The 27140-nt window shown below is 39.8% G+C and overlaps 1 protein-coding gene across 4 annotated transcripts in view; it reads right to left on the bottom strand.

Moving 5' to 3' along the window:
- Positions 1–27140, bottom strand: part of LOC117303763 (serine/threonine-protein phosphatase 2B catalytic subunit alpha isoform-like) — a 55231-nt gene that overhangs the window by 18072 nt on the left and 10019 nt on the right. For all 4 annotated transcript variants that reach the window (XM_033788107.1, XM_033788109.1, XM_033788108.1 and 1 more), the window contains exons 3-9: positions 20319–20430; positions 19343–19488; positions 17248–17387; positions 15528–15605; positions 2668–2762; positions 1428–1553; positions 429–503 (exon numbers count right to left, since the gene is read on the bottom strand). In XM_033788107.1, the coding sequence (XP_033643998.1) occupies positions 429–503; positions 1428–1553; positions 2668–2762; positions 15528–15605; positions 17248–17387; positions 19343–19488; positions 20319–20430 (772 nt within the window). The remainder of the gene's footprint in view (positions 1–428; positions 504–1427; positions 1554–2667; positions 2763–15527; positions 15606–17247; positions 17388–19342; positions 19489–20318; positions 20431–27140) is intronic.

The raw sequence follows: 27140 nt of genomic DNA, 5'->3' as shown, positions 1-27140 counted from the left end.
TCTGTGATGCTCCTGAAGCATAGTGTTAACCAGACTGGTGTCTGGGTGTCTTTTGGAAACCTGTTTTAAATTTGGACACCCTGTTTTAACTGTCATTTACATACGCAGTAGATGTATGTAAAGTGAACCATTTGGATTCCCAGTTTTTAAATTCCAAGCAAATTTTGACCCAACTTTAACCAAATACTGGCTGCAAAGCCTTGTCCTGAAGAGCAGATTTGAAAAGGACAAAAAGAAATAAATCACAGATGTTTTTTATGTTTGATGAGCCAGCGACAAGAAAAGCGACTTGAAGGAGTCTGATGCTTTTAGCCCAATGTCTAGAGTGTACCAAAAAGGGATGGGGAAGTGACTACAACAGTAGGAATTGGGTAGTGAAGCACAAGAATGCAGGTATTGGGAAGCGATTGAGGGGCGTTTATTCTCACCTTCCAGTGACTCTTCTGTGTCGTCTTGATCGTCGTCGGAGCAGATGTTTAAGATGTTCACAAGCATCTCCGTAACTAAGAAGGGAAAACATTAGGCATGGTTTAAGAGGAATGGAATGACAAGGGTTGTTTTGGTCGATAGCAGCGGCATGGCTGAGTCACACCGTTTGTGTCTACCTTAACTAAGATTTTGAATTGTTTAGATATTGCCCCTAAAAGTCGGAAAGTTTTATCAGTTAACCGTTTTTAAACATTGTCGTAACTTTTAAACAAAGCCGGCAGTTAAAAAAACAAAATTTTAAACCGTCCTTTTGCTCTACGTCAAGTCTCATTATCTAGGTCTTTTGAACAATTACTCAAACCTCTTTGTTCACATTCTAATCAAGTTAGTTTGTTTTCCCTTTTTTCTGCTCTTTTGATTTTCCCTATTGCTGGGCACCTTGGGCGTCACTGTGTGACGGAATTGTGCGCAACTAAAGAAGCAACTAATATTAACAATAATAATATCGAAGTCTTATATAGCGCACGTATCTACCAAACAAGGTACTCAAGGCGTTGAGAATATACAAACTTTCAGAAAGATAGGTTTATTGAAGTGATGAATTATGAGACCCAATTATTTAGCACCTCATGTAAGGGTTTATAAGGTGCTACGGCGTATTCAGCAGCCACAGCCAGGAACACCAGGGCGAACCCTTTCTCTTATCGATAAGTGCACTGGCATGACTGGGTTCCTTTACAGGGACCAACGACTTTACGTCCCATCCGAAAGACGAAGCAATGGTCAAGTGTCTTGCTTAAGGACACAGGTGTCACGGCTGGGGATTCGAAACCACACTCTGCTGATCAGAAACACCAGAGTTTGAATTCGGTGCTCTTAACGGCTCGGCAACTACTACTGGTAATATTATAAACATCCCATAGATAGAAAAATAGCCACCAATAAATCAAATCAAACTCTCATGGTATCATTTTAGAACAGTCACTCCCCTTCCTTACCCTTCTCTCCGACAAATGGCAAGGACCATGTGAACACATCCATGAAGTTAGGTAGCCAGTACGGGTGAGGTGAGCAGTTGAACTGTCGGATGTTCATCACATTGTTTTCATATTTCAGCACGGCAGCTATAAATAAATTGAACATGAGAAATAATGTTTACAGAATGGTTTCAAACAGAATGTCAGAGCAACGGGGAGCTTATGATCAGTATGAGAAGTAACTATTATGACAGAGATGCACGATACTTCAAAAGGGAAGTGAAAGGGGCACCCTACATCTAAGCCAACAAACCCTCCCTCAACCGAGATGGGGCGGGGGGGTACAAACTCCCAGGAGTCTGTGACGCAGTCTTGGGATCACATGGCCGCAAGGTCAGGGGTTCAACATCCGTGTCATCCTGCTGATGAAGACCGAAGTGTCGGTCAAAAATTTCAGGTATGAAAACAATTTTCAGCGTTGTGATCAAAAGTTTACCTAAATTTTATCACTATGAGAGATTTTGAAATGTCAAACTTTGAGAAAGACAGACTTCAGGGCTTCATTTTATGTTTATTAATTATTTTCATGGTCAGTTCTTGACTGTCTTAGACCTAAGTAAAAGTGGATTTGTTTTTCTTCTTTTATTCTGTTCTTGCAACTTTGATGACCAATTGGCAACAGAGCAAACAAACAAACAATGAGCTTTCAGTCATGTAGGGTGGGAAATGGTCATTTCCCAACTTCGTTCCCAGGGGTGATTGATCTTGCCGCCGCATTTTATTCTCAAGCACGCGCTGTTTGTTAATTAAAATGCGCCAGTATATGGCACGTTTTAATTAGACCTGTGGCCAATCCACTCTACGTGTGCTCTGAAGTAGTGTAGCATGTAAAATAGGCATCAAGTTAAAGAGCAAATAAGTCCCCTCTACTCTACTTTGATCTTTTGACATGTCTTAACTGTATGCAATTTAGGGTGACCGTGTAACATAAATGGAATCACATCAAACTACAAGTATCGCATTTTGACATGCCTACAAAGCCTCCAAGCACGACCACGCCCTGAAAAGTTTTTTTAACAAAGAGTGCATGCAAAGTAGTACCTTGTCAGAATCATCTTCCATGTCCTTCTGCACACCCGTATAAGGGGCTAGTGACAAGAGGCATTGATTCCGCCTGTGCTGCCCTTGGTAGCAAGGCTGATATTTTCCTCCATTAAATAAAGCGGTCTTAATCAGAAAAGGAATAAAAAGTATCCCGTACCTTTGTTGTTGTAAACATCCAAGTAGTTGGGTGCCGAGAAGAGGGTGATAAGAACAGGGAAGCCTGTTGCTTGGCTCTTCTTGTACATACGATACCTGCAGAGATACAAAGGATACAGGGTTCCAGTCAAGTTTATTACACAAAGATTTGGGGGGAATGAAATCCCAAAAACAAATTCAAGTAATATCGAGCCCACCATCTCAGAACAGTCCTCCGTAAAAAAAAAAAATACCCACTACACCCAACCCCACCCTGAAACAATCCAAACCCACTACCTACCCTATTAAGCCAACACGCCTGTATACTTCGTTTTTGAAAGGGCAAGGGCACCAAGGCATTTTCTCCTTGGTAAAGAGCACCCTATGAGTACATTTTAACTGGAGCATTTTAAGGGCACCAATGCAATGGGGCATGGAGGTCATCATCCCCATTGCCTCCGTGAAGGATCACCCTGTGCACATCAACCTACTATTGAACTTAAGGGTAAGGGCACCCTATGAGGAAATTGTAAATTTCTACAGGAGCATTTCAATGGCACCAAGGCAATGGGGCATGGGGGTAATTGCCTCCAGTGCCTCCATGAAGTATCACCCTGTGCAAATCAACCCATCACTGAACCCCCAATGCAAAGCCCCTTTATCTCCAGTCCACTTGGCCCTATTCTAACAAGTAATACGATAGCAGTCCCCCGAATCCTGATGGGATGTTGTTTCAATTGACACAGCTTGAGCCGAGGCCGCATCCACACACTGTCTACACACAGGGACCATGGATACAAATAATGACATCACCACAAAGTGAATACTACTGCAGAGCTAACCCCCGCTAAACTGGTGCCCCGATAGTAGTGACTCAACACTTCATGGCCTTGCTAGCACTAGACTGGTCCCCTGCAGTGACTCAATTTTTACAGGAGGGTTCCTGGGCTCCATGCTTAAGCAGAAAATATTGCTTAAAAATTGTCTGTTTAGCCGAAATCAACAGGATACTAGAGTGAGGGCTGCGGGATGATCATTTTTGATACAAATAACCCAGTTGGAAATAAACTTGTCAACACGAGATAAGCGGTTTAACAGTGGCCAAGTACAACAAAATTATGCTTACCAGAATAAGGTTACCAACCAAACTACCAAGTCACATGTACAATTTGTAACTGGTAACCTGCCCATTCTGCTAAGCAAAGAATTGTAAAGCAATGTTTTTGCTTAAGCAGCTCTATGAAACCAGGCCCACAAGTGGTTTGAATGGCAAATCTATTGACATACATAATACAACAAATGATTGGAACAAATTGTATGACTTTTTTATGACATCCGTTGAAGCAGCACTTACACTTTATTGAACCTGTTCAATCTTTAATCCCTGCATCCGCTATTCAGCGTTATCATACATAATAATGATATGTTTGTGTAACTTCAGCTGAAGCCCCCTCATTACATATTTCCGTGCACTATATTTTCATACATGATTATTTTCATAAACCCAATACGGCATCAACTAACAAGTCAAAACAAGACAAACAAAATGGAAATTCCTCTGACAATACAATAACACGCATTCGGCGCATGTCAATAAACAACTTTTTGATATTAAAAACAAGACTTCTACGAAAAACCTCCCCGTAACTTAAGGAGGCGGTGTGATGCTTCCACCCCGAGTCATTTTAAAAAGTGACTAAAGGAGTGTTTCTACGAGGATGCCTCTGGGATAGAAGAAGGCAGAAAAACCTTACAGTGTCATGTCTGATTTACACCCGCACAATAGCCGTATGGGAGTGGTTTTCATTCTCTCTACTCCCCCCCCCCCCCCCCCCCCATCCAAACCTATGTCTACTTCTGCTGGTACTATTAAGAAGCCAAAAAGTATAGGGCGAGAATAGTGCATCCTGTCATGACAGCTTCTTTTCAAATATAATGCAGACGGTAGAATGAGGAGGTGTAACGCGATCGGGCCGCCGAGCGCCGAGAAACAAGTTCAGGTGTGAGGGGTGCAGAAATGCCATGTCGTGTTAATTACATTAAGGTGTTCGGTGGGTTGGGTTTAGAGTTTCAGGCTTTTACATTGGGGTCAAGCAGTGCAGTGACCCGACGGTGTTCAATATCGGGGATGGACCCCCCCCCCCCCCCTGTTCTCTCACACCCCGCCTGCTTTTAGGAGGGATTTGTTTACATATTTCTATTTTTTACCCATGGCAATGTTGAATAGAGATGTCGGCAGGGAAAGTAGGTTTTTGTTATGCTGGTCTGATTCGGTTACGCTCATGTTCCATCGAGACTCTGTGACCCATTTCAATTTTTGTTATCCGCTTTGAAAGAAAAACTCAAAAACAAAACTGGGTTTTTGTTTTCTTGTGGGGATTTTTCTTATTTGATTACGACGATGTTGCAAAGGAAAAGGCAAGACTGATCTCATTTGGGTCTATGTTGATTGGAAGATTCTCAATGAACTAGAATTTTTGTAGTTTTTATTTTTTGAAAGGCACAATTAATGATGTTGCACACACACAAATACTGTTTGAGAAATTATGTATAAAAATTGTGTGATACATTGTCCGAGGGGACAACATGGTGAGAATTAAAGACGATTTCAAAGGAAACTGGTTTGAAAGGAAACCGTGACATTTCTAAGGAAAGAGACAATCCAATTTGTGTGGGAATAAGAAGAAACTGATAATAAAACTAGGCTCCTTTCATCATTTATTGGGACGTGACATTTGATCATCCTTCCCTTGATTGACAGATAATCAAAATGAATTAATACAAACATATTTTGACCATTGAGTGTTTGGTTGATCCTCAAGAATGTGGAACAAGAACAAAGCATTCGTTGCCTCAAAATCAACAAAGGATATTTCAGTGCTGATAGAAAATTTGCCTTAAGTTTTTATTATTATTATACATTACTGACCCATAAAAACAGATTTGCCAACACTTGCATCTTGCGGAGTTTTTGTACAACACTAAGGGATATTCGACATAATAGGGGAAAACATTTCCATAATCAGTTTTCTTTTTTTAATTTGTTAAATCAGAACATGGAATTATTAATTTATTTTCAGGGAACTTTCTGCAGAATCAGGGAGAGTTTTTAAGGAGGGGAAGGGTTTCAAATGGTAATTACCACAACAATTAAAGACCATCAAAATCTAATTGGTAAAACACTGGAGGACTGTTGATATTATCAAAAATTGTTAGGAATTACACCCTCTGAGGAAATGCAGTTTTCCCACAAAACTTTAATCTGAGAAAGGCTTCATGCATATAAGCCTTTCTCGGACATCTGAAAACACACAATTCTATGCTATTAAGGTTTTTTTTTTATTTTTTTATTTTATTCAATTTTTTTCATATGACAAATTTAGCCAAAAATTTCACAGATTTGGTTTTCACAAACATGTTGTGACACACCAAGTGAGGATACTGCGGCCGATTTCACGAAACACTAGGAATTATCCTAACTCGAGTTAGGACGGGTAACCCGTCCTAACTTAGGATGGGTTCAATTCGTCCTACGTATTTGGATACCGAACTGAACCCGTCCCAAGTCCTAAGTCCCAAGTCCTAAATTAGGAAGAGTTTGGTGAAATCGACGAATGGTCAAATAAATACCAAAAGTAAACGCTGCCTCTAACACTTACGTAGTGTTATTAACCCTTCCTTTATTTTCCAAATACATAAAGACAACCTTCATGGAATTTTTTTATTTATTATTTATTTAACAACACGTATTGAAAAATTCTCTATTCTAAATTTGATTTCTGTCTTTCCCCTGTCTTAGCCAAAATAATAATTCTTTATTAACAATGTTTTTGTTGTTGTGTTTTTTACCATGAGGGCTGGGAGTTAGGAACATCATGTTATACTTGGGGGGGGGGGGGGTGTAGAACTCTGTTACCTTCAATGAACTGATGAGGTTGGCTCGAGTACATTGTATGGCGGGGAAAAATACACTCAATTATTCGTCATTTGACATTTACCGATAAAAATAACCAACATGTTGTCTGTGGTCAGGAACAAATTTGACATTTGGCATCGAGAGCCGAACGCTTGTACCATATACAGTCCCTCGGAAGCAGCATATAGCTATTGTGTCAAAGGTACGCTTTACGGGTGACGAGAGCTGTTTAAAAAGAATCTGTTTGTTTGTTGGAATGTCAAATTTTGTTGGTTACAAAGCACTTCAGGCTGATAGTAATGATGATGTACAGTCACTGATGACATCACAAGCACATCGCCCTCCGGTTATAATGAAAACTAACAAATAAAAAAGTTGGACCCGGACGTATTGTATTACGTCATTCTGTCTTGAAATCAAGTACATATTTTTATCCGTCTCAAATAAAACAACCTTCCTGTTATTCTTAATCAAGGCTGAAACGGTCTGGTACCTTCACAGGAAGTGAGACTAAAGACTATCACAATGTACCGAGTGGTCAGGGAGCTTGACAAAATATTAGGCATGCAACTCAACTGCAGTCTATAAAAAGAAAAAGGACATTGCAAGACACGGCAATACTTTGAGCCGTTTCCTTGATTTTTCCAATGGCATGGGTAAGAAAGAACCCCCCCCCCCCCCGCAAAAAAAGGGGGGGGGGGGAGGAAGAAAAGAAAACATTGGTAATTCTGAGTTGCCCCTAAACGCGAATAATAATCTATTGCAAAAGTCTTCCTATTCCTTAAAATGGAATTTTGATTTTCAGTTATTTCTTTTGACCCACCCACAACTTAAATTTTGTTTAACATTAACACAACTCTGAATTCCCCTTAAACAGGAGATATATTCTACTGCCACGCCTTCCTATCCTTTAAACTGAATTTTGGTTTGAAGTTTATTCTTTTACCAACCCAGATTTAACATATTTTAACAGTGACAAATCTGGATTGCCCCTAAATGGGAATAATATTCTACAGCCAAGCCGTCCAATTCATTATACTGAATTTTCAATTTTTCAGTTATTTCTTTTGAACCACAACTTCGAAATAAATTAACATTGACAAAGCTGGATTGCCCCTAAATGGTAATATATTATACTGCCAAGCCTTTCTGTTTTATAATTCACACGTTAGAGCAGATGAAATGCCCCTCACACAGCACATCTGAACCCATCCAGCATAATGGCAGGTGGAAATCGTCAGCAAATATTGCCACAATGAATTACATCATTCTGAGCTTGAGAAACCCTTTCCCCATAGGGTTAAGGAAATGGGTCACCGCTTAAGGTTTCGACAACGGTACCCCGGTGTTGTTTCTTCATAATATTCACATGATTATGTTCAGCGGGTGTAGGTAACTGAATACACCGACAACTGTGTGTGAGAAATGCAGGGGTGTGTAAAACAAAAATATGATTTAATTTCAATGACTGTGTGGCTACAGGTTTCTTTCACTACTCACTTAAAATCACGGACACTTCATGGATGCAGAGGTGAGATTCATTATTGACACCCGAAAGTCTGACACTGGGTCCTACAGCTACATGTAACTTGTAAGGCAGAGTTAACACTAGACCATCGGCCCAATGCCAATTATTTCAGTGTCAGGGCAGCAAATTCAAGACAAGATAAGTGCAGTGGTCTTTTGTTTTTTCTTTCCCCCAGTTCAACATCTTTCGATCTCCAAAGAATGATGTTCAACTTTTCATAAACATCTTTTAATCCTGCTGAGCATCACCAGTAAAACACAAGAGATAAATCTCCTTTTAGTGTTTGTCCAACAGGAAATAGTTAACGAAACACGTTGCCTTGGATCAGGCGAGTTGGTCTATACAAAACATTTTTAACTGTCATAACAAGCATATGGTTAGAAAGATGTTTTAAAAGTAGAATATAATAATCCACACAAATTTGGCTCGAAATTGCGTGGTTTTCCTTTTACTTTGCGAACTAACTAGGTCGGCCATTTATGGGTGTCAAGAATTTGGATCATTGCATTCTACTTTTACAACATCTTTCCAACCATGCATTTTATAACAAACGAATACAAATGCTTTTTAAAGAACAACTCGTCCGATCCATGGCAACGTGTTCCTTTAATAGGACAAAACTGTGTTTGCCATTTTGACTGTGATCTTGTAAATAAAAACCCGGTCCATGTATCTCCAGGTCTGTAGGCAATCTTTAAAAGTCTGAAATTTCTCATCCATGTCGATGTTGCCCTGAACCAACATCGTCTCAAATCAACTTGGGTTCTTAAAACCAAGTTGGCGCATTTAGATGGATATGGCTTAATATAATATAATAATAATTTGGGGGGCTAATCGTCCTTACTCGCAGCTAAGAGCTGAATTGCGAAGGACGCGGCTACAACGTGTTCGAGAAGCAGGCATGCAAGGGCGCATTCAGCTGCCAGCCACATCAACCCATTATGACCACGGAGCACAGCCAAGATCGAAAGTGTTTGATTTTTTCCTGAGGGAGGAAAACCGGATAGTCTGGAAAACCCTCGTGGCACAGCAGAGAACCAACGCACAACTCAACTCACATATGGCCCCGACCGGGAATCGAACCGGGGTCACCTTGGTGAGAGGCGAGCGCTTTACGCACAAGCCAACCGTGCCACCCACTTGGCTCAATCTAATCATGACCAAGTCATCAATTTGATAACAATATAAATTTAAAACTTCCTCCTTCTTTTTAGAGGTCAAGAGAGTTCACAAGAGCAGGAGAAGAATTTTGTTATTCACAGACAACAAGCAAAAGGATCGTCTTCCAGACTGGTCACTGAACTTTAAAAAAGGCAAAAGAAAAAATCTTACAAAAAAAGACAAGATCCACCACTTCACAAGAGAAACCACTCAGTCCATGAGTTCTATTTCCTAAATATGATACCTCGCCAAAGAGCTTGCTGTTGTAAGCATCGCACAAACCTGTCCCTGGTCTGACCGGACGGACAGGGAAAAAAAAGCCAGGGACTTAAAAGATATTTAATCAGTATGTGAACGTCTCCGAGGCTGTGCTTGGGATCCCATGGTGGTCCATGTAATTTGCTAAACTCACTGGCACTGAGGAGGATGGGTTTCGTGTTACATGTGTATAGTGTGCGCAGACTGATATCGCAAGCGATCTCAAGATACTATTTCCACTGCAACTCATGTTGATGGATAACCAAAAATACCTTCTTCCCACCATGAAAGCAAAAAAAGAGGAAAACACATTCTAAAGTCAATAGGTTTGGGTGCTGAGACATACAACTGAGGCGTCACCAAACGGAGAAGATACAAACAGTTTTGGTTACTAATTTTGTGGCCGTGTGATCGTTATTTTTCAACAACAAAAAATCAGAAGGGATTTAAACCATTGGCTAGCGACAAGTTAGCAATATAAAGAGTAAATAAAAACCAGAAACAAAAAATTCCACATTTGTGTAAAATTGTGTCCAAAGGTTCACACAATAAAAGTATATTTTGTGAGCTATACTTTGACCATTATTAACCTCTGTTTTCACAAAAGGTGACCATGTACATTCCTGGGCATTTCCAGGCAGGCAAAAACTAATTTGTCACATTGGAAATTTTAAAACTTGGTATCACAATTTCCACATTTTCCAGTTGTAAAAGTAACAGGTGAACAAGTTTTGCGATGTGCCCCTTTCATCATATCAACAAATATATTAGTCAGATGGTGCCATTTCCATAAAATATCAGAATTTATGTTTTCTTCCATTGAGCTGTGTGCTAATCTTGCCTGCAGGATGTCCAGGCTCTGTGGCTCTTTTGAACACTTTATGTTACGCCCATAGAGCTATATATATTGACTAGAGCGCTAACGTGCTCTGCGTTTTGAAGCCACCCTGGGCGCAGACATGTTTGATGTGTTGCGTGAATTCGGAATTTTAAGAGAACACACATTGCCGCGATTATTTTACATTCTGCGTGTGCGTATACGTACGCAACTGTCCACTCGCGTACGTCCACGCTACGAAAACAGTAACTTCGACTTGGTTGCCGTACTAAAAAAAGGTAAACGCGCCTTTTAATCATGACGCACATGACGCTCGCAGTTTGTGCGTTTATCAGCAGATTGTGCGTTTATCGGCAGATTGTGCGTTCACATTTACTGAAGTTTTTGCTTCGATGGCACATAACAAAGAACAGACGCACGATCATGCAAATAGCCGTACAATTGCCGTACAAAATTTCAAGCTATTGTAATGGTTTGTACATAAACATGGATGTGCCCACACGGCTTCAAAACCTTAGTGCGTGTATAACGGGGTGTTAGCGCTCTAGTCAATATATACAGCTCTATGGTTACGCCACAGGTTTATGGACGATGTGACCTCTGACGTCACTCGAAAACCATAACATGATTCCCGCGCATACCGCCGGGCAAAACCTTTGTGTTTTGGCAGCCAGCTAGAAAGTACACGCAATCTTACCATGACTACACGTCTTTTTGCCCGGCGAAACATGAAATATACAGTGATGACGTATACAGTGTTTTGTCAACAGAGGGCGGTTTGAATGTAAACATAGGTCACATCGTCTATAGGACTACATGATTAATAGTTATAAAAAAGGCACCAGAAGTGTGATACTACATTAAGGACAAGAGTCTGAAGACCCAGTCAGAGTATGCAAAGTGTTGGTGTCAACATTATATAATAAGCCGTCATTATTAAGGTGGAGAAATTATAATCAAGGGACCATTCATAATTAGCATACATGTATAAATCTCCAAAAAAAAAATCATAGAAAATGCTGGTGGGTGTATTTAAGAAAAACAAGTAAAAACCTTTAACCTTGCTCTTCGTGATAAGAAAAACAAAAATGCTTGAGCAGAGATGGGAGTTTCAGCGATTTTTTCCATTATCTGTCGAGGACCGAGTTTGAGTGTTTTTGTGCTGTAAATTTCTCTGCAAGGCATATTTTTTTAAGCAACTTACATGGGTAAAAATTATTTATTTCAGTAAAAATGTTGGTGAACTACTGAATAAGAACATTTTAGTTCAGTGTGGCCTCATGTATTGGGTTACTTGTTTCATTGTGGGTTTTTTTAAACATTGTTGGTTCAAATCCCGCTCTTGTAAGTTTGTCTATGTTCAACCCCAATCACTTATAATTAACCCTTGTGGATTACATTTTTTTTATTTTTTTTTATTCATGTAACAAGACTTTATTTCAGTATGGCCTGATTGTGCACCATCTGTATTATTAGAAACTATTTTTGCTAAACGCGTGGCCATGGGAGGGATTGTGTACTGCTATAATGTGGCAGTGCATGTCTGATGTGTCACTTAATCATCAATCATGATGCAGTCACTGGTGTCAGTTTTAGTACACGATTGGGTTGTCCAGTAGAGACACGAGAAGGAATCTAGACTTACTACAGCCGAGAAGTGACAAATACAAAATGGAGAACTGTAACTAGATGCAGAATTGTAGTTTGTACTTAATCGATCCTCTTTATGTGTTCCAAACATAGAGATAAGAACTAGAGGGCGCACTAGTGATGCTGCTTGCACAAACTCGACGGGACCGCAAGGAGACACGCGCGCGCCATTATGTACGCGCGTTGAATATGAAACACACGTTGGAGTTTGCGTTTGTTGTGTCAACTTACAAAATGGCCGCACAAACACACGCTGTGCGATGCCTGTTTTGTCAACTTAGAAAATGGCCGCCTGCTCGCATGCCGGGTCACGTATATAGGCTAGTGCTTGTCCTGCTTCTTAACTATTACCAGGGCGGATGATATAGAAAATAGACTGGACTACTACTTTAGCTTATAGTATCATAATTAACTGTTGTGCCGCGGAGTCAGTTCTGAATTGGTCTCAACGTTTTGACTAGCTTGCTCTTGTCATCGTCAGGATGACCAAATTTGTGTACCAAATAGCTGGTTCCAATTTTAAAGAAGCCTTTCATCACAAAAACACTTGCTATGCACTCAAAAAATCTTGCTTAGCAGAAATGGGTTACCAATGCGTTAGTCAGCTCGGAATTGACGCCTGGACTTTGTATTCTCTTTACCTCGGGTCCAACAGATAAGCATTTCTTTCCTCTCTTTTTTTGCAGAGGCTAAAACACATGCGGTCACAGTTTTGTTTATATCGCGGTATAGAAATTGAAAACCGAGCATGATGGTGTTTCAATATTTCTAAAATGGCTCTCAGTATTTTCGGTATTCACAAATACCGGGCATAACCGCCCATACTTAACATACAGATAACATTAATGCGACTGGTACCTGAGCCATTTCTTGGTTCATCAGAAAATGGAAAGATTTGTCTATTTTCAGGGAAATTTCTGCAGAATCAGGGCGACAGCAGCTCTGTTCAAGGGTATGAACTTATTCACTTTAAATCAGGTGATCTCTTGCATTGGTGACATGCATTTATAAATTGAGGATGTCTACATTACAATAGCTTGCTCAGTTTAATATGTCAATGTCTTGTCCATGTCCATGTTGCTAGTTTAGCGTCTAAAAAGATACAACCTGAAACAGTCAATAAAGGATGATCTCAATAATTCAACTGCTACCTTTTTATGGCCAAATAGACATCGTTGATACCGGTTAATAACCATTTTACTCTCAAAATTTGCATTTAGTAATAAATAAACTGAGTCAAAAATGCACCCGGCCGCGCGGCTATTTCAGCCAAGAGTTTAAAAACCGGCTTATCTATTTTAATGACCCCTTGACGCCAGGGAAGATTTTCTCCTAATTGGGTTTGAACACAGTTCTCTAGCTTTAGCAAACTGAGGGCGCTATTTTCCGCGTCAAATAGCAACCACTGACGTCACGATTCCTTCGTCGCGCGGGTTTGTTTGACCTCCCGTTTTTCAGAAATTTGGCTGAGCGTTCCGGAGAAAAACCCTTTTTTACCATTAATAACGTGAGGTAAGAAACTCGTTATATTTGTTTATGTTTTCTATGGACTGCAGCTCTTAGGAAACTGTAATATCTATATATTTGAGATCATCCTTTATTGGCTGTTTAAAGAAGAAACATGGTTGCAAAGATGTTGAGTTCCGCATCACTCAGGTCTATGTTTATGGCATCACACCTCAATGTTTATGGCATCACACCTCTATGTTGAATGAATCATTGACATTTGCTACGACACCCCCCACCCCCACCCCCTCCAATAGCTCAGTCTGATTTATACATTCACTGAATCCATTCATGTTCTCATCTTGAAGTTTCAACTCATCCCAGTGGAGAGAACTGCAAATTTACTCAGCGGACATGCTGCGAGGGAAATCGAACCACACTAATTGGTTTCCAAGTGTGACTGAACACATCCAACTCCCAATGAGCCCCTCCCCCCCCCCCTTTGACACCACCCACCCCATGTCCCCTTTCAAACCAACCAGTCATATTAATCATCAACATAAACAACTTTGGAATTGTTCAACGGCGGCGGCGCTGGTGTCCTACTCGAGGCGAACAGGTGGGGTTGCCATGGCAATGGCCAAGCAGATCACCCACTTGAGGTAGCGACAAGTGAATGTATGACTTGACGAGATTATATCCAATCCTGACATTTAGAGTGAACATTTTTGGGGTTAATAAATAACTAGGGCAGTAGGGTTTGTGAACGACAGCATACTGTTCGGGTTGGACATGGTGAGAAGTGTCTTGCAACCACACACTCTTTTGAGTGGTTTACAAGTGCCAGAATGTTCTCTCAGGCCTGTTTGCTTTGTTTTTTGAAAGGGCAAGGGCACCCTGTGAGGAATTTTTGTATTTATATTGAAGCATTGCAAGGGCACCAAGGCAATAGACCTTATGCACATGACGTCATTTCAATAGGGCGCCCTCACCTAGAGGTCAAAAGGAGGTTGTTCATTGGCCAATCCAGTGCGACGCGCATACAAATCTGTGCGTTTGATTGTTTCGTCACCATTTTTCCACTTAGATGGCCGCTAGATGAAGTCAATGCATTTAAGGTCTATGCCCAGGGAGCATGGAAGCAATCACCTTTGTTGCCTCTGTGTCAGGCCCGTTCTCTCTTTTGTCCACTCTTGAGATTGAAGGCGGCTACTTATTTCACAACTAACCGGCCCCGCCCTCCAAGCACCAACCATAAATATCCCAAAATAGTGTTCTGATACATGTTTGCTGTGGTTAGCTACTTTAATCAGCTCAAACCATCCCAAAGTAAGTTCCGCGAGCGACCTTGCTGAATGCAACAGAAAGCTGTTCGGCGTGCTTAATGCACAATGATCTACCAGCTAGAAACAGTTCTTTTGTTCTCCAATTAAGGTAATCGATATAAAACAAATGACCAAGGGAAGGCTGTCTCCAAATACACACAATGTGGGATTTACAGAAACCAGAGAATTTGAGTTGCTACCACAGTGATGTCAAGGTAGGGTCATAAATTGTTTTGTTTTTTTGTCACTGTAATGCTGATTTACAGGCAAAATTACAAAGAAAAGTTCCATGTGAAAATTTCAGCTAAATTTCGCGGTGAGAACACAGCTGAAAACTGTCCTGATACTTTCACCAAGAGCGTCAAATCTCAGCTGGACATAGTGTCTCTAATCTACTAGTTAAGAAACACATGTAGAGCAAAAACAATAGTAGCAACTCAACAGAAGTCGCAACTTGACCAGGCAATCAATAGTCGCAACTTTGACACCAGTTGCCCAGTTTAGTCGGCCACACACTAGTTGCCCAGGCACTAGTTGCCCAGGCACTAGTCGCCCACGCACTAGTCGCCCACGCACTAGTCGCCCAGGCACAAGTTGAACAGGCACTAGTTGCCCAGGCACTAGTTGCCAAGGCACTAGTAGCCAAGGCACTAGTTGCCCAGGCACTAGTCGCCCAGGAACTAGTGGCCAAGGCACTAGTTGCCCAGGCACTAGTGGTCAAGGCACTAGTCGCCCAGGAGATATCCAACAACCTACTTACCCTGCATCCTGTGCTTCGTGTGCACGTATAATGGAGAGCAGATTGTTCTGTTGAAGGAACTCGCAGCATGCTGGATAGCTATACCAGAGGAAAAACAAAAACAAACAGGTTAACCAACAAAATTCATTTACCAAAAAAAATATGAAAATTTTTCAATTTAGAGTGTTAAGGTCGAGCATTTTAGAACATCTTATTCATAAAGATGTATACACAAAGAACTAAGACTTGTCTTATCTCGAATAACGGCGAGTTACTCGTTCTTACTTATTATTATAATAATTATTACTCTTCTATAACTCCTTAATTTTCTTAGGACTAGTCCTACACAAGTAAGGACCAACTTCGTGAAATCAACCCCTGGTGGTTCAGTCATCAGGGTGTGGGTTCGAATCCCGATCATAACACTTGCGTCCTTGAGCAAAACACTTCACTATAAATGCTTCTCATCACCCAAGGGTATGAATGGGTATTGCGAGGGTGTCTAAACCCCGAATTTTTTAAAATTATGTTCACAATTTTGCCGAAAAGAATTAAGCCTGGTGCATACTTCATGTGAATGCGAAGCGAATTTGATGTGAATTTGATGCCACAACTCTTTAGTTTTCGCTGCGATGTTTGCACATTTCAACTGCTGTGAATTACTTGTTGCGAATTTGTGAAGCAACATTTCTTCTTGATTCGCATTCGCAGGAAGTATGAACTGGGCCTTGGTGGCATCTTATGCTTGAACACTCCCTTACTCCCACAGACTTGTTGGGCTGCTGAATATTCTGTTTCCTCATTATTCTAAATTTCAAAATTTCAATGGCAGATGTCTTTCTGTTACATGCAACACCATCCTATTATTATTTTGTGAGATTCCCTCTGATATTTGGGTCAATTTGAACTCCCCAAACACTTCAAAGGCAATCGCACATCTGGTTCTTTTTTTCCCCCAATTTTCCTGACACCAAACAGTCTTCTTCCTCAGAAATCAATACTTTATCCAGTATTGTGTTTTCTAAAAACAAATCCCTGATTTTGAAGAAATTGATTGTCAAATTTCGGCTATTATCCCATTTTAAAATTCCCAGGGACAATGCATACTTATAATGGGGTGAATATTGCATTTGTGATGTTGCTATTCTTCAAAAATTGCAAAATCCTCTAGAACTGAGAGGTCCTGAATTCCCCAAGTCTAACAGTCCCCAACATAACTGGTCATAAGAATCAGAAACTACACCCTAAAGCCAGACTTGTGTCATGACATTTGAACTTTGACCTTACATAAGTAAGTGCAGCCTCTGACTGAGTTATGGCTGAAGTGCTCTGTCAAACCTTTCCCCAACATAATTGCTGTGCGAATCAGAAACTACACCTTAAAGCCTGACCTGTGTCATGACATCTGAACTTTGACCGTACATATGGAAGTAAGAGTGCACAGCCTCTGACTGAGTTTTGGTTGAAGTGCTCCATCTAACTTTCCCCACTAATAAATGCTGTGAGAATCAGACCTGGGTGCGTTTGTTTAGCTCCCCTGGGTCGACTCCGGTGCATGGCGTGTTTTTTTTTACCAGGACGATTGTGGGTAATTATCTGCACACACTCGTCCTGGGGGAAAAAACGCCACACACCGGGGTCGACCCAGGGAAGCTAAACGAACGCACCCATACTAAAGCTGTACCTATTTCATGATATTTGACTTTTGACCTGTGTCATGACATCTGAACTTCGACCTTACCTATAGAAGTAAGAGCAGCCTCTGACTGAGTTATGGCTGAAGTGCTCTGATGTGTGTTCTTGGCCGAATTCTTCCAGAGGGTCTGACCACAAGATGTCACACATGGGGCCAAAGGCAGGGGGCTCCTTAAATCGATCCAGCTATAAATGAGAAAGGGAACAAATGAAAGCTTCAAAATAACAACAAATCTTGTTTCATGATTCCTAAAAAACATTCAGAATCTCATGAATTTAACCAATGCTCCCTATCTTACTTTGATTTCCACCTTTTCCCTTTGGAAAAAGGTAGTTTTATCGAAAAATCTGATCTATAATTAGTTTCAATATCCAGTGCCCATTTCATAGAGCAGCTGAAGCACAAAATATTGCTTTACATTTTTTGCTAAAACACCTCAAGCAGGGCCCAATGTCATGGCCCTGTTAACCGAATTCAGCGCTTACAATCAAATTTCTCCTTTTTCTGTGCAAGGGACAAATTTCAACACTAGCTTTGTTTGCGAAGAATGCAGAGTATCGTGGAGTTTGCTTGCACAGAGGCAAAAATTCCCTGCTAACCTTTGGCATACATTTGACAAAAGCATGGAACTAACTGTTCCATAAGCACCGACTCTTTACTTAGGGTAAGCAGAGCCATGACATTGAGGACACCCGTCAAAGGTCGACACATAACATGGTACTTTCACTAACCTATTTCTGGCAAGCATAATTTTAATATGCTTAGCTACCTTTTTGTGCTTGAGATAACAACCTTATTCTGGTAAGCATATTTTGTCAAGCTTAGCTACTTTTCTGCTTCAGCAGCTCTATGAAATTGGGCTCAGGTAAAAACCATTCCAAAGAGAGGAATTAGTTTCTGAGAAAAGTCCAATCCAGCCGCGCCCGGAAAAAATAGTGCGCTCAATCATTCCTTAATTTTCTCTTCATCAGAAAACATTCCCAGTGCATTATTTTCTCTAAGCCCGTAGGATGACAACTTGTCATTCTGTTGACACTTTAAGAAGACATACCCACCTGCGCTTTGGAATAGTTAAGTAGTAGTTAGACAACGCTTAATAAATTATTTATCGTTTCTGAGTCAGTTTCAATTTTGTATTTTTCTTTTGCAAAACAGTGGCACCAGCCTCCAAACACTCCATTAGTGGTGATTAACTAGTGTGCCCTCACTTGACTCAACAAGGACAGGTTTGGTGAAAAGTTTACTGCCCTCAGGTCAAAGGTCATGTTATTCAGCATCCTCTGGAATGTCAACAAAGACCGAGGGGACTATTACTCGATACATTTTCTGTACACCCTCGTTGGTACCAGCTACATTATTACAGCTACATCTGTCACCAGCTACATTATTATAATTAGACAAATCATTCCCGCATGCATTTTTCCATGTGACAGAATTATTCACATGCGGAAGAGTGAATAAACATCAACTACATGTTATGAAAACATTGGAGTCCCGATGATGGAATTGCATGTGGCAAGTAGGTACCTGGAAGGTAGTCAGCGCTCGTGACAGCTCAACGTTTCAAGGAAGTACAGTTCATGTTAAAATAATAACACCTGCTTATGTAATAACATGTAATATTGCAATAAAGTATTATCGCAGCCAGTCCTTGAACTTAACGGAAAGGTCTTCTATACTATGTCTGACATAACTTTCACATTTACATTTTTTTTTACTCAAGTCCTCTGCACTTCTGAAAGGTCATGTTGACTCCCGAGTAAGATGGCGCCAAAGATAAGATCGCCTCGACATTCTAAGATGAAGCACAATTTTTCTGTTTTTCTTCACTTTTTCCTTCAAGGTTGCATTTTTTGGTTTAAAAACTTGTTCTGATGTTCAGTTTCAGTCTTTACTGTGATCAAACTGATCATTCAAATTTGACACTCTTAACCTTCCTACTGTCTGACCAATCAATAAATCAGATCGAGTTAGATGGCGTCAAAGATAGGAACGGCTCGACATTCTAAGATGAGTTTCTGTTTTTTCTTTATTTCTTCCTTCAAGATGACGTCTTTTGGTTACAACTTGTTATTGAGTCAATCTTAATTTTCTCATGAAACAAAAGTTCTTAAAAATGAGTTGTTGCTGGGCTACTCACATTTCTGATGTCCTCAAGCGTGTGTATTTCAGGGGAAAGACCTCCATGCACGCACAGGAACTGTTGATTCATAAGGGCTGCTAACGGCAAGCAGTCAAATGCTTCCATACACGCATTGTACACTCTTTCTGTATACTTTATTTTACCTGCACAAATCAAAAACAACAACTTAATACAATTTCATTGTCATATGAAGTCAATCTAAAAATCCATCCTTCAACCCTAGCACATCATTCAACCCTAACACATCATTCAAAGCATAGCGGTAGCCAGAGGGATATCTGGGTGTCGTTTGGACTCCCTGTTTAATATATTTGAAAAATCAGACCCTGTTTTATAGCACTAAGACCCAGAGAAAAGTGACTAAGGTAATGACCTCTGTAGAACTGCAGGTCTTGATTGGAAGTTCAAGGGTCATGATTTTACGATTTGAGCTTTATATCAGGTCTTGGTTGAAAGTTCAAGGGTAATGATTTTAGGATTTGAGCTTTAAATCAGGTCTTGGTTGTAAGTTTAAGGGTCATGATTTTAGGGTTTGAGCTTTATATCAGGTCTTGGTTGTAAGTTCAAGGGTCATGATTTTAGGATTTGAGCTTTATACCAGGTCTTGGTTGAAAGTTCAAGGGTCATGATTTTAGGATTTGAGCTTTATATCAGGTCTAGGTTGTAAGTTTAAGGGTCATGATTTTAGGATTTGAGCTTTATATCAGGTCTTGGTTGTAAGTTCAAGGGTCATGATTTTAGGATTTGAGCTTTATACCAGGTCTTGGTTGAAAGTTCAAGGACCATGATTTTAGAATTTGAGCGGTTTATACCAGGTCTTGGTTGGAAGTTCAAGGGTCATGATTTTAGGATTTGAGCGGTTTATACCAAGCAATGGAGCCTGAAGTACAGGAAACTCTGCCCATGCAGAAGGTGCACAAGGACATGATGTTAGAACAACAGAAGAAGTAAGAAAAATAAAACTAGAACTTACACTCCTGTTTGAATGTGAAGTATTCCGTCAGGTGCCGACACTCGTGGTTACCTCGCAACAGAAAAAATGTATCTCTATACAGCAACTTTAACGACCACATATACAACACACACTGTAAAAAAAAAAAAAAATGGACAGAGAAGAAAAAATATACATTAGAATGACACATCCAAATGCATAATGATTAATGCTCTGTTGTTGTTGTTGTTGTTTTTGCTGTTGTTGCTATTAACTTCTCTGGAGACCATGCAACAACAGTCAACCTAATGTAGACAATAGGAATAATAATAATAGCAATGGCTTCTTATATCGCGCTCAGGTCTGTCACGCAGCTACGCTCATGACGCTCCAACATTATTAGACCCCGTCAGTGGGCATTAAATCATTCCTTAAACCATCTCAGCTCCCCGGTGAGTATACAGATGTGTGCAAAAAATGCGCTACTCGGCTAAATCAATCACAAGAACCATCTCTGCCCTCACAGGTACCCATTTATCCCTGAGTGGAGAGAAGCCATTAAAGTGAAGTGTCTTGCTCAGGGACACAAGTGTCACGACCGGGATTCGAACCCATACTCTGCTGAACACATAGAGTTATATAGAAGAACTAGAGGGCGCACGAGTGACGCTTCGTGCACAAACGCCACGGGACCGCAAGATGACAAGCACGTCATTCTGCACGCGCGTTGAATATGAAATACACGTTTGAGTTTTTTTTTTTATTGAACGCTCACGCGATGCTGTTTGTTCAACTTACAAAATGGCCGCACAAACACTTAGGAAATGGCGGCATGTGCGCATGCCGGGGCACGTATTTAGGCCCGTGCGCCCTCTAGTTCTTATATATAACTCTATTGCTGAACAGAATCACCAGAGCTTGAATTTGGTGCTCTTATCCGCTCAGCCACAACACCCCACATCCAATATCAGCAGATTATTACAGGAAACCCAATCAACCAGGCATCCAGCATTCAATGATAATAAGCTATTCTTTTCTAAAAGGGATGCACCTCGGTATGAAATACCTAGAAACCATCCTCACTGGGAATGTCAATGGAAGACTCTATGACATCATGACAGTGGTAACAAAAAAACATTCGCAAAATTTGAGCACAATCTTATCCTCTAATGCTTTTTTTGTGTCGTCAAATTTGTCTGTAATATTTACATTGCTTGATATACTTTTTCTTCTTTAAAGCCATTGGACCCTTTCGGTACAGAAAAAAAAAAAAATAGTCACAGATTTACAAATAACTTACAGGGTTTACAGAAGGTAGTGGTGAAATACTTCTCTTGAAATATTATTCCATGAAATGCTTTACTTTTTGAGAAAACAGTAAAACAATATCAATTCTCGTTAACGAGAATACGGATTTATTTTAAACACATGTCATGACACGGCGAAACGCGCGGATACAAGGGTGGGTTTTCCCGTTATTTTCTCCCGACTCCGATGACCGATTTAACCTAAATTTACACAGGTTTGTTATTTTTTATATCAGTTGTGATACACGAAGTGGGCCTTTGGCCAATACTGTTTACCGAAAGTGTCCAATGGCTTTAAATCACCTTATTGTGACATTATGTCTTCATTTGGAGGCAAGAAATGATCTTCAATTCAGGGCCACGAGTCAAATTGGAACTCATTCCATAACAAAACAATAACATAAAATATGTATTCTGTTTGATTTAAAACAGCAAAACGAATCCACTTTCCTTTTATCCAAAGTAAACCAAATACCCGGACCTTTTTACTTGATAATGGTGCGACTACTTTACCGTTGTCACTGTGTGTGGTTAATAGAGTAAACACAAGGCATGCCCAACTGTTTGGTTTATGACAGGAAAACCATTGGGGGAAAAGCAAATATCCAACCACTACAAATAAACACAGCAAAATCATCATAAATCAGAGATTTTTGTATGAAAATATTTCCTTTATCATCCATGGGAAAATATGATATTCAGAATTTGATTATGCAGTGAGTGAGTGGGCAAGCATCTTAGAGTATTGGTACATCAACGGGGCTCGAAAATAAGTGCTGAACTGCAGGCCCATGGCCAGCGATTTAAATGTCGGGCCAGTAAACTGACCTCAACAAGCCAGAATGACATGGCTCAAATCAACACTGGACTGCAGGCCTGTAAGCCAGTGATTGTAGGTTAGGAGGAGATATACAAATTGCATGGATAGTCCGAAGTTAGGACGAGTAACTAGTCCTAACTCGAGATAAGACTAGTCCTAACTCTCTGTGAAATCCACCCCAGGCCTGTAGCCAGTGATATTCTGTGTCAGGTCACTTAATTGAGGACTAAACAAGCCAGAACAATAATGTACAGGGCTCAAAATTAACACTGGACCACAACCCAGTGGCAAGAGATTTAAATGTCGGGCCAGTAAACTAACCTTAACAAGCCAGAACGACAGGGCTCGAAATCAACACTGGATCACAGGCCTGTAGCCAGTGATTTTAGTGTCAGGTCACTTAATTGAGGACTAAACAAGCCAAAACTACAATGTATAGGGCTCGAAATTAACACTGGATCACAACCCAGTGGCCAGAGATTTAAATGTCGGGCCAGTAAACTAACCTTAACAAGCCAGAACGACAGGGCTCGAAATCAACACTGGACCACAGGCCTGTAGCCAGTGATTGTAGTGTCAGGTCACTTTATAATTGAGGAATAAACAAGCCAGAACTACAATGTAAAGGGCTCGAAATTAACACTGGACCACACTCACAGCGGAGTGGCCAGAGATTTTAATGTCGGGCCGGTAAACTGGGGACTGGACAAGCCCTGTGGTCTTGTGTTTTCAATTGAATAACAGTACCTCATTGTGAAATATCTTTGTGGAAAAAAAGATTGATTACTAATCTGATACACATTCAGGCATGTGAGTAACTATCTATGAAAAAAAAAAGGGAAAAGAGAAAACCAAGCAAGAAAAAAAGAGGATGAGATAATATTCATATACTTTTGTACACAGAAAGCGAAGAAAAAAAGAGGAAAATCAAAACCAGAAAAGAGGAAATCGGCTGAAGAGAGGAAGGCTCACATGACTGAGCTTACTTGACTTTCTCAAAACAACTGCCAACTTTTAATCTTTTTTTTATTATACCTGTATAATGCTTCAAAGATAATTCAATGCAACCGTTCAGTCTCCACCCGCGTCTAATCCGGGAACCATTTGACAGGACTGCAGCTGTCAGGACCAGTGGGCAACAATGGTGTTAATAATGGTGAATAAACCCACGATACATTGCTTCTTCCTGTTTCATACATCAGTCTATTTGACATCCTCAATCATTCCCAATGCTCTTGTAAAACACTGCATTCTGTGCATTGATTTTTAGAGGTAATGTATAATAATATAAGTTAGACACTGACTTGCCAAAATTATTCAACCCTAAATTATTCACTCGTAAATTACTGATAAGGATAAAAATCATTATTGTTAAATTTCAGTCCGAAAGCTATATATTGATTATGAAGTTCATACTTGAACCCTTTTTCCTGTAAAATATATCCCTCTTAAATTAAGTCATATTTCAGAAAACTGTATCTAAAAAACAGCTGCCTTCGTTCGTTGCAACCAAATTTTTAGTCATTTTCACCACAACGGATGATGCCTAAATTTAAGCAGGTTTGTTTTTTTATAAATGGTTGATCGCACAAATACTTAACTGCCTGCAAACAATTTTGTCACGTCCTGTATATCACATTTAAAAAAATATTGTTTTTGATGTTCTCACAGCACACAAATATATACAACAAAGGGCAGGGAAAAAAACGACCGGCTCGCGCCAAGTTGTAAAAAGATTTCACCGAGGGCAGGGTGTACCGCTAAAAATGACACATGCATAGAAACCAAGGTGTGATCAGTGTGAATAGGACATTTATTAATGCTCGATTGGAACTCATTCAAAGGCCACTATTAGTATACCTTTATCGTCTTGATATAGTCATTTTGTTTCTCTTTCTTGAACATTGTGCACATTGGCATTTAGTGACATTTCACATTTCTGGTGAAGATGTTGGGAGGCACATAAAGAGGTCGCCTCTCGCTTCGTGCAAAGGTTTTCTTGACGAACACATAATCACCTGTGAGAAAATCTGATCACTATGGCAGTAGGGTTCTCCACAGGATTTTCCACGACCGGGGCATTTTGGAACAATTTTTTTTAAATTTGAATGCTGAATAAAACAAGGTCTTCGAAAAATGTTTTTTTCTAATGGGTGTTTACCCTGGTTTTTTATATCCCTAATCTGCATTCTGAATCATTACCATTGGTGTTGCCTTGATAATTTATGTGAAATAAGTAAAACAAAATTATTTTAACTTTTATTTACCAAAAATTATGAACCACAAGGGAAAATGCCTAGAAAAACTTGTATTTATAGGTATTTTTGGTCAATTCTAGAGAATGAGCAGCCAATTTAACCTCCAAGCTATTCTAGAAATCGAATTCAACTGAAAAGGATCATTCGATTTCGTTTTATGATTAGTCAAATGTAATGTTGCGTCATTCGACTTAACAAAATAGTCATTCAATTTTACAAATTCAGCGAAGCAGCATTCAAATTCGCAGACGTTTCTTATCATGCAAAAAGAACGACGATAGGCTAAATTGAACAGAGTGCTAAAGGAATTTGACTCGACTCAAAATGAAATTGAAAGGCCGAACTCTGAATTTGAAAGCTGGAGAGGCAAAACAGCTTTAATTCAAACGCATGAAAATGAAATTGACTAATGATTTGCCGAATTTGACCGAGAAAACCTTTATTTAAAATATTTGTATTTATTTTTATAACAGCCAAAATGAGCGCACACATCTCGTGGGTGTCAGCCCAATACGATACTGTGTAAGGGGAAAACCCTGCAAAGTTAATGTAACTGCATAATAATTATTGTCTTTGAATGAGCAGTTTCTTTCTGACTTTGGCGACTAACGACAACACCTGATGTTGCTTCTTCACATTATCTCTATTGATTCATCAATTAATGAACCCACTCATTGGAAATGTCAATATTTAATTTCTGTAATTAACTTCATGCACATGGGCTCCCAAAATTAATCATCGGAACAGTAGGTACTGTTTTCCCTCCTCGAACTAATGGAGCGATCCGATTTTCATAAAATCTCTTTTTCCACTTCTTAACCTGTAAACATACTTCACCGTTTTCGTGACATCAAATAAAAAAATGTAATACAGTCCTTTCTACTGCATGACTATCAGATATTTCTTCCGGACATTTCTGCCATAATGATCCCTATTTGATACCCCTATTGATGGAACATCCCAATGTCAATCTCAAAATTTCATCAAATCTCTTTTTCCACCTTTAAACATACTTCGTAACATCAAATAGTCCTTCTTTGCGACCAACACAGATTTCTCACCCACATTTCTGCCATCACGACCCATATCAGACACCCCTATTGATGGAATGGAACATCCCAATGTCAATCTCAGTGGATAGAGGTAAGTAATAGTCTATCAAGGATGAAGTATTAATGGCCAGTGACAGGTAGATTTTGAATGGGTCGAGATGACATCCAAATAACAACACAGGTTCAGCGCGAGGTAGGATACGTTCCCAGGGCGGTAAAGTGGTACCTTGCATATGAATGAATGGATAGACAGACTGTGGGTTACCAGTGATGAGAAGGTCAAATGTTCAGCACTAGAGATTGTACATGGTGAGGTTACCACCCAGTCGGATGCCAGGCAAAGATGGATCATTTTATTGAGTATAAGGGCTGTGACATGATACCATTGGCTCAGTTCTAATAGGTTATTAGTTGCAATTTCACACTCCGACCATCAAAAGGATATTAAAGGAAAAATTTGTACCAATTTGAGAGAGAAAAAATCAAAGTCAACATTTAAATGTTTTACTTAGTATATGAACGCTTTTTTGGGGCCAAACAAATGCTATTAATGAAGATATCTCTTGATCAATAGATTCCAATTACCAGGAGCTCCAAAACATGAAAGAGCTGCACAAACGGCTGAAATACATACAAACTAATGACCCTTATATCGTCCTGAGCAGATGATAGGCTTTTACGAGACATTAAAAGCAGTGGACACTATCAGTAATTTTTAAAAACCAGTCTTCAATGTTGGTTTATCTCAATATATGCATAAAATAACAAACCAGTGAAAGATTCAAGAGCTCAATCGGTTCGTCGAAGTTGCGCGATAATATTGAAAGAAAAAAACACCCTTGTCGCACCATTGTTACACGAAGTTGGTGCTTTCAGATGCTTAAGTTCGAGACCTCAAATTTTAAATCCGAGGTTTAGAATTTAAATTCGTGGAAAATTACTTCGTTCTTGAAAACTACGTCACAAGCTGTTTCTCCCAATGTTTTATACTATAAACCTCTCCCCCTTACTTGTACCAAGTAGGGTTTTATGATAATAATTATTTTGAGTAACTACCAATAGTGTCCACTGCCTTTAAAGCTACTAAAATAATTGTTCTTTTCGGGGGGGGGGGGGGGGGGTTTGTGTGAAAAAAAACCTTAAATTCAGATTTAAGTTGGAAGACAATTTGTACACTCAGACTAAATAATTCTATAAGATCAATAAATAATGGATATTTTTTTATTGTGCAACATCTAAAAAAAATAAACTCGAATATGCTTTGCAATAAATAAACAAAATAAATTCAGAGACCAAAACACAAACTACACTTAATGGAGAAAAAAATTAATCATACACAATGGGTTTTTGGACCTGAATACATCAAGTGAAGATGATTGTCCAAATACAGTGAGGTTTATTCCATGATTTGAGAGAGAAGTGTGTAC

This window comes from Asterias rubens, chromosome 20, assembly GCF_902459465.1.
Source record: "Asterias rubens chromosome 20, eAstRub1.3, whole genome shotgun sequence".
NCBI lineage: Eukaryota > Metazoa > Echinodermata > Asteroidea > Forcipulatida > Asteriidae > Asterias > Asterias rubens.
The sequence above is the reverse complement of the archived record's forward strand: the minus strand, read 5'-3'. Positions and strand labels throughout refer to the sequence as shown.